Genomic DNA, 9154 nt, shown 5'->3' with positions numbered 1-9154 from the left:
GTACTAGTCCTCCCTCCCAGTTTTATCTCCGACCCAAAGTCTCAGGCACAGGACACTGTCTTAGAGGTGGTAGAGGTGGAATCTCTCGCTGAGTCCTAGGGAAAATTCAACCCTGGAGGGTAAACGGATTAAGAATATAAAATAGAGAACTAAATGCAATTTATTAAACACTGACCTTACTCTAAATATTTTGGCAGTATTATGTAAACATATTATAATTTTTCAAATTGAACTATTTTTCTTTGTTTTTGTTTACAAGTTGCTTTACGTCGCACCGACACAGATAGGTCTTATTGCCACGGTGTGATAGGAAAGGGCTAGGAGTGGGAAGGAAGTGGCCGTGGCGTTAATTAAGGTACAGCCTCAGCATTTGCCTGGTCTGAAAATGGATAAAGTATTGCTAGTAGACAATATTTAGGTAGTAGAAATAACTCACTCTAATACCTCTGTTATCTCCCTAAATGCGGGAAGGCTATTTATGAACAAATTGTTGCGTATCCACATAACCGGTTACCATATGTGCCTGGTAATCGATTGGTACTTGGTAATTGTTACGAAGTGCGAGGTGAAACTAACTTATGTATCGGTTAGTAGAACTACCCTTTGGCCACGATGAGATCTTTTTGCACCTGAGAGGTTTTTGGTGGATTTACACAATATTTAAGAAGTTTTATTACAGTTTAGAATGTGCTGATCTAAATGAGGTTTCATTGCTAGGTAGAGTATAGATAGAACAAATTAACAGAGGTTAAGTGGAATAAAGTGGAGAATCCTCTTTCAAAACATATATATATTATTTCCAACATATCTTATTACGATGTAGATCATCTACACCATACTATCATATATCACGTAAGTCATTTCGGTTCCAAAGATATTCGAGATATAATTACAATTTTTATGTGTTTTTATTATTTCAAACTGTAGAGGTCTTCCCAGAAGTCCATACGGCTCTTATTCAGATCCGTCTTCGCCTCCAGCTGTGACCCGATGTCCAAATAGTTCGTTGCATCACTCGTATAGGGAAGCCACGCAGGGAATTCCTCTGTCACGTCTGGTGTTGGGTTCCTGAAATACACGAGAATGAAAGTATCTCAATCAGAAATCGCTTAGACATACTTTTAGCTGTAACTGGTTTACTATTACAATCATTAACAAATATTATGTTTTAGCCTGTCTGACAGTCTTCCACCATGTTCTGTCGAGTGATTCATCCTCATTTCCTCAAATATCTTAAAGGTCCGAATCCACTTACTCCCGCTAGTGAAGTCCTAGCCAGAGCTTGGTACATTAAGCTACTGTTACGGCTTGTACGTAAACACCGCTCCATTTATCGACTTCCATTGAACGCTACAGCATTTGGTTTCATGCAAATGATGTTATATTTTACTGCTGATAAACCTCCAGGTAATTTTCACTGTAGTAGATTCTAAATTGTTCGAATTTTTTAATGTTCAAATATATCGATATTTTCTCTTATTCATGTCTCTAGCCTCCCATTTTCACACCAGACAATTGCTGGGGCCCTTTACAATCCTATTGTCACCGAAAGACCTTAGGACCTACCTGTGTCCGTTCGACTTTTATCAAATTTTATAGAAAATTATGCTGTCGTGGACTTCTTTTGTAGAATTTTTTATGCTGAACGAATCTTAATCGCATAGTATAAATGAATATTTAACGGTTTAGCCAGCGTAGGAACGGCCGTTTTTACTTCAACTTGTTTCATTGAAATCTTTACTATTTGGCTTTCTTTGGTCTTTGGTGAATGTTTCTATTGATATACCTTTCTCGAGACATTTTTAATAAAATGATGAAAACCGCTTCAAAATCCATCCAGAGGCTTTTGAGATTAGCTCTCACAGACAGATGGTCAGACGGAGAGGGTTGAGGAATTCATTTGAGACAAAGTAGAGATTCATACTTCAAAATTGTGAACATTAACAGCTCTTGATAATGCTTACATATTGGTTTCCGATGAAATACTCTTTAAATAGTTAAATGGTGTTCCACCCCTCACACGAGACGATGTGTGCATTATCACTGCGCGGATATTTCCCAGTGTATTGAACAGCAGTTATTGAATAATGTGCCTTGCACAACATTTTTTAAAGAGTCGTAACGTACAGTACACATCTCGTATCATGGGTCGAGTAGACAACTATGGAACATAATTACTGTAATTGGGGCCAATGCCAGATACCGAATAGGTAATTTCCGAGCAAATTTTGACCTTATTTCAAGTGAGTTAAGCAAAGCCCGTAGATATACTACTTGTTAGCCACGGAACGCGGTACATTTAGTAATTCAAGATGACAGCATTGTTGCATCACGCGATGACGTCATACTGTGGTCAAAGTCTCGTTGGGTGAAACAGTGCTCCTTCATTATTAAAATTAGATATTGTAAATTTTCGTCTCGCATGTTATTTTGATCTGGAAAAGTCATTGTATCTTTAACACTCCGGTGGTCGCGCGAAGAAAAGTCACGTCAGTGGTCACGCGGATCACAATTGTGATCCCTACTTTCTTTGTGATATAAGACTACTGTATGCTATTTATTCAACGAATATGATAATGCATTGTGAAAATAACTTATTCTCCGTACAGTATAATATAATTATGCATACATTTATAAGAAATACCTGAAAAATTACCAGATATCCTAATGCTTTTGAGGTACCTCACTGTCTGGTTCATTCAGCCATCGATTTATATTCTCATAATCATCCATGTTGCACTTATATACCAATAATTAATATAAACTCTTAAAATGGAGTAGATATATGCACATGAACTCAAATTAGACACCGTAATAAGAAAACAGACAAAGTCAAAAGAATTCACGCTAGTGGTCGCACGGATCACAGTTGTGATCCACAAGAATAAATTGCTTTGTAAGGCAACAACTATCAGTCAAGGTTAGGAGACTACTGCATTATCAGAGAGGGAATCGGGTGCGAGGAAGGTACACAGATGCCCAAGGTCAACGGTCATACCAAAACACAGGAGCGAAAAAACCAAACGGCTGGATCACTATTGTGATCCGCGCGTCCACTGGAGGGTTAGAAGTTCACGTTAGATATATTCTGCATCGTATGTAAATATATTTATGACCTACAATAATGCGAAACATCCCATGAGAGGTTTTAGCGGAATACGGGTAAAAAAACCCACAATATCCAGCTTGCACATTAATCTGAAAAGTTGCTTGTTACTCCACAGTCAACACACTACTGAAAAAAGATTCATGGAATACTGTTGAAAGTAAACTTTTTAATTTTCACTAAAGAGAGAGCCTCCGGATACTTACCCAGTCTTTATGAAGTTTGTCCACAGGGTGACCATCCTTGATCTCACTTTAGCGTCCAAAGAATCTTCCGAAACTTGGGCTCCAGTATCGAAGATGTATGGAATGTCATCGGCATGCGTAGCACCTGCCGGATAACAGAATTATTTCACAAATGCGACATTTATAAGAAGCACCGAAGAAAGTGATATTAAAATGCTCTTGTGCTTGCAACTGTGGATGGATTTATTTTGAAAGTTATTAAATTTGTTTAAATCAGCTTACATGCTAGCAAGATATATCGTAGAGTTCAGTTCAATACATTTATGGAATACATTGATACGAACTCCGTACGAAGTTCTTGTAGTGAGGGATAATGGTGACTGTTGTTGTAAGGGACCCAACATGAAGGTAATCGGGTCCTCGCAGAGAAAGGCAGTTGGCGAAAGTTAATATCAAAGGAGTCTTACGTTACCTTATGCTATCCCAGATATTACAGTATGTCATTGTCTTAACATCTAATCATGAGTTGTTATTCTCCTTATTATTATTAAAGCCGAAAAACCATCCAAATAGGCTCCTCAAAAAGATTACATCAACATCAATTATTTCATGTTCAAGAGTCAAAACCATTCATTTTTCGTAAAAAAAGACTATTTTTATAACACTGTTATAAAAGAAGTACATATTTATTATTGCTTCCATGAAGGAGCTATACCAGATGACTCTGGAGTTGCTATAGTAGCTCCATTGTACAAAACGAAATGTGATAAATAGGGCCCGGAAGTTTATGCAGTATTAGGTTAGAGTACAAACTTACTGAAGCGAGTAAAATGTAGAGTCTACCCACATGACGGTAATGCTATGAAGTTTACATAAAGATTACGCGTTCGGCCCATTATTACCCCTGGAATTTATGTTACTCCCACTACAGTACGTTAGAGCGGGCTAGTCGACCTTTCCTACTAACAAAAATATTTTGTAACAAAATTATTTAGTACGAAATGTAGTCTGGCCTGCTGTAACGTAACGTGGTGGGAGTAACATAAACTCTAGGGGTTCTAATGGGCCGAACCCATAATCTTTATGCAAACCTCATAGCATTACCCTTGTGCGAGTAGACTCTACCTCTTACTCCCTTCCCTACGTTTGCATTCTAACCTATTACTGCATAAACATCCGCGCCTTAGTGATAAACATATAGCGGATAATTGCAGACCAGTCAGGTTGACATGTGTTACATGTAAGCTCTTGGAGAGCTTTATTTACCATTATATTAGACAGTTTTACGAAATTACATCTTGGATTGACAGAAAGTAATGTATGTTTAACTTGTAGGATTCCAGCAAGATACAGAACATATTTTAGATTCAGCAGGTCAAATGGACTTCATCGCTATTGACCTGTTCAAGGCCTTTCACAGGGTAGATCATGGAATATTATTGACGAAAATGAGGGCTATTGGAATTGACAAAAGTAACTGAATGGGTGGCTAAATTTCTAGAGAATAGAACTCAGATTATCAGAGTAGGTGAAGCATTACCTGATCCTGTAGTGATCAAGAGCGAGCCCCCAAAGCAGTATTATAGGATGTCTTTGTTTTCTTATAAATATAAATGATTTGAGCAAAAGTGAAATGGACTATGGGGTTTAGTGACGAGGGTGTCCGATGAAGTGTTCGGCTTGCCGGTTGCATAGTTTTTGAATTGACGCTCGTAGGCGACCTGCGCGTCGTGATGAGGGTGAAATGATTATGAAGACGACACATACACCCAGCCCCGTGCCAGCGGAATTGACCAATTATTCTTAATATTCCCGGCAAGACTCCTGTGATCAAAGGCCAGCACGTTCACCATTGAAACATGAAGCTGGACAATGATATGAGTAAGGAACTGAAATCGCGGAAAATGCTTTATGTGGATGATGTATTGTTTGGAGTAACTATATATTTACAGTATTGTGGGAGACTGTCAAAATACCTCGACAAAATTGTGAGATGGACAGCAGACAAATCAAGTTGCAAGTAGTGTAAGGAAAAGTCCTCTCAGCGCGTAATTTGAAGTTAAAATAACTTCAAGTTGGGCGTTTCATCAGCGTTACTGGTTCTATATGTATATAGAGGGAGATTTTATGCATTGTTTCTTCATAATCCTAAAGAAATTAAGGTCATAACATTTGTTCATAATATTTCTGTATAACGTTGAGTGACAGCAAAATATATTATAGTCAACATTTAATGTGAATGCTCTTCATGAATGGAAGGTGATATGCAGAGAAATGAATGTCTCCAAGCATTTTCTCTAAGATAATATTTTAAAATTTACGAATACTATTTTTCTTTTGCTGTACAATTTGACATGGAATGTTCCATTCCTGGAGTAGTATTCAGATTTTAGAAAAGACGAGTCAATATGTGTTTTGCACTAGAAATAATTGTGAAGGTTATATGATCATTTCCAGATATGTTGTTCCATGCACGTCACACAATGTCGTGATATTACGTACCTGGGACTTTAATCAGGTGGGGAGATCCTAGACCACCCTCATATGAAAACTGGTAAAAGTAAACTGGTGCAGAGCTTAGTGAAGACATCTTCTTGACTCCATGCAGAACTCCTTCATGCATAAGAATATCTGTACACATCTGTAAGTATCGGAATGAATTATATTGTACGAGGAATGAAACATTATGGTCGTATATTCCAATAACAACATAGTATTAGAATGGAAAAGCTTCAACAAATTTGTACAATAAGGCTGCTGGCTACCTTCCACTCACTTGTCGTAACCTGCAATGACACTCATACAAAAGAACTGGATTATTATAATTAACCATTTACAACGGGATAATATACTGTTATATGGGACGGTCAGGTACCAATTTCTAGTTCATAGGGTGACTTACAGCTCCGTGCACAGCATCTTAATGTAACTCTGAAAAGTTGAATGTATAAAAACATTTGCTTTTAGAACGAAGTATCTATAAAGATATACTGAATAAGTAGCCAGAAAAATGAACTGACTCCAACTATTTCGGCAACTCACTGTCATTGGCAGCCATAGAGGTATCGATAATAATATTAGTGGTTCTCATTTCGAACGGTTCGGAAATGTATCATCAGAAATGTAATTATTGGTTTTTTTATTAGCCTGAGTTCCTTTTGATCAAATATCCTGTTTTCCCTTCGACTTGAAATTTCTCCAGCCACTTTTTATCAGATTTTATTATTGTTATTATTATTATTATTATTATTATTATTATTATTATTATTATTATTACTATTATTATCTTCTCTTCCCGTTGTGTCTTGTTATGGAGCCCGTATCAATTTAAATTCTTTAACTTTCCATGTTCCTCTTTTTTCCAACATGACCACTATGTATGTATGTTGGGTATTCAGCCCGAAGGCTGGTTTGATCCTCTGCAGCTTCACCAACAGCTGTCATCAATAGCCTAGGCGTCACTGAAGAGGCGTACTAGGGACATGAGGGGTGAGGTAGTTTCCCGTTGCTTCCCTCACCGAGCCAGCCGTTGCTATTACATATCAGTCTGCCAAGCCCACTGAAATGCATGCACCAACCGACCCTATGAGCGATATTTTCACACCATTCATAACAGGGACTGGCTGCATAAGGAATGGTATTACTAGCATCACTCATACCTCAGTCACTTTCATATTGTCAAAGCCAAGGATGAGACTAAGACAGGTCAATGAAAGTAACAAATTTGATATAGCCCATACCAGAAGACATAGTGCACTGTAAACACTACATCTTGCCGGCAAAGGCATATGACCACTATATTAGATAGAAATCATTTGAAGAATAATAAGTTATACCCACATCAGGATTAAATTCAACACATTCAATAAATGCCACTTATTTACATATATATGAATAGCTTATTTCAGAAAGGGACATGAGTCAGTTTTTTTGGATTTTTAGTTAGCGACATATTTGTTTTCTACTGTTATAGACGCACGTTTAATGCAAGAATGGACCCTGAGTCATGATCTCCTTGGAGCTATAATGACGTGGTTAAATTGACGTGTCATTCAGAATGATAACCCTGACAGTGACTCAGGTAATTCGCTGAAGAAAACGTTGGCTATTGTTTCAGCTGATGATCAGGTTGAAGTTGGCAACTTGTTAACATTGAAAAAAAATGGAGTAAATTAAATTTCTCCATACTTAATTTCATTACAAAAACATCACACGTTGCGGACACTGTGACCGAACTTCGTATTCTCTCTGACAATTGTCCTGGTCAGAACAAGAATCATACTTTGTCCAGAATAATGCTGAATTTAAGAGACACAGATATATTAAAATCAATCAAGCAGATTTTCCCCTTTAGAGGACATTCATTTCTTCCATGTGACTGGAAGTGTAGTATAATAAAACGCCCAATAAAGTGCTCCATCAGGATTTACATAGTCAAATAGCTTTTTAAATTGATAATTGCCACGAATAGTAGATGAGACAGACTTAACATATTTGAAACTGAACATATTATTAACTATGATAAATGGGGACCAGTGCTGTACAAGAACACTCTGTTCTCAATTGAAACAGTAGGACGCCCATACAAGCAGAGGGAACTCTTCAGAATATCCGAGTATCACTATTTTGAATATAATTCTGAAAGGAAATTTGCCATCTTTCAATCAGAATACATTTTGCTGTGTGCTCAGGATACGATCAGTGATTATTACTACAACATATTCCTATTGTTGAAGTGAAATGACTAGAATGCGTACATTCCCAGTATTCGGTAATACCCTTCAGAAAGATTTGGGTGCGCTTGTGGACAGTTAGCTGCTGAGAGAGCTCTTGCATTATTGTAGTGATAAAGTAGTTAAAACATATTGAAATTATTTAAATTGTGTGTGTGTGTGTTGTTGTGTGAGAGTGTGTGTGTGTGTGTGTTCCATTTAGAGCTATTTATATATATTGGTGTTTAGTGCTTGTTGGTAGAAATTGGGAGTAGTGATATTTATTTGAATTTTGTAACAAGAAATTCAGTTGGTGTTGGGTAGATTACGTTTTCTAGGTTAAGCAGGATAGTTACGTGTACCGTGATTCGAATTTAGGTTTAAGAATTACTTTAAGTAATAATATTACCTTTTAAAGCAATGTTTTTAAATATCTGTAGGTTCGTTGGTATAATACTTACATAGGCATATAATCATAAGGAGTTGTAACTCATCGCAACTTCCACAATATCACGAAGGTACTAATTTATCAAATTAAATAACACGATACGTCTATAAACAACGATTTAAAAGGAAGTTAAAGAGAATACACGGTAATTTCGCTGGATAATTACAGTACTTAACAGTTTTAGGATCGTTGACGATTCTATTAGAATTCTATTAGAATGGTTGACGATTGCTGCTACATGCACATGGTAGTTGTGTAAATAAATACAAAATCAGCTGATTACTTTATTCCGATAATTTGTAGTCTTAGTTCCCTACATAATTTGTACTTTCCACTTTCGTTCATTCATCGAGTAAAAGTTAATAATCAAATTCATATATCCCAATAATATTGCAGTTCAAACCCCCGGCGTAATTTTGACAGCAATTACTGAAGACAACCTCTTAATTTCAGCATTTAAGGACACTTCTATTCACCGTCCCGCGTAGTAGGGAGAATAATATTAATCCACCTGCTGTAAAAATTCATGTAATCACATTTCAGCTGAGAATTATAGTGTAGATACAGTATATTTAGATAGTATCGTATCTTGCCTGCTATATTCGTGTGTATTTATTAGAGCAGAGTACTAATAATAACCTGTCTAAGCATTTAGCTTTGTTGGTAATCTCTGAGCAGACAGTAGTTCTTGCAAATTTCAAAC

General features: G+C 36.8%; 1 protein-coding gene across 1 annotated transcript in view; it reads right to left on the bottom strand.

Moving 5' to 3' along the window:
• Nucleotides 1-772: 772 nt before the first annotated feature.
• Nucleotides 773-9154, bottom strand: part of LOC136877325 (esterase FE4) — an 83519-nt gene continuing 75137 nt past the window's right edge. Inside the window, exons 8-10 of the mRNA XM_067151267.2 lie at nt 5794-5932; nt 3313-3436; nt 773-1068 (exon numbers count right to left, since the gene is read on the bottom strand). Coding sequence (XP_067007368.2) covers nt 912-1068; nt 3313-3436; nt 5794-5932 — 420 coding nt within the window. The 3' untranslated portion in view covers nt 773-911. The remainder of the gene's footprint in view (nt 1069-3312; nt 3437-5793; nt 5933-9154) is intronic.

Source organism: Anabrus simplex, chromosome 7 (genome assembly GCF_040414725.1).
Source record: "Anabrus simplex isolate iqAnaSimp1 chromosome 7, ASM4041472v1, whole genome shotgun sequence".
Classification (NCBI taxonomy): domain Eukaryota; kingdom Metazoa; phylum Arthropoda; class Insecta; order Orthoptera; family Tettigoniidae; genus Anabrus; species Anabrus simplex.
The sequence above is the reverse complement of the archived record's forward strand: the minus strand, read 5'-3'. Positions and strand labels throughout refer to the sequence as shown.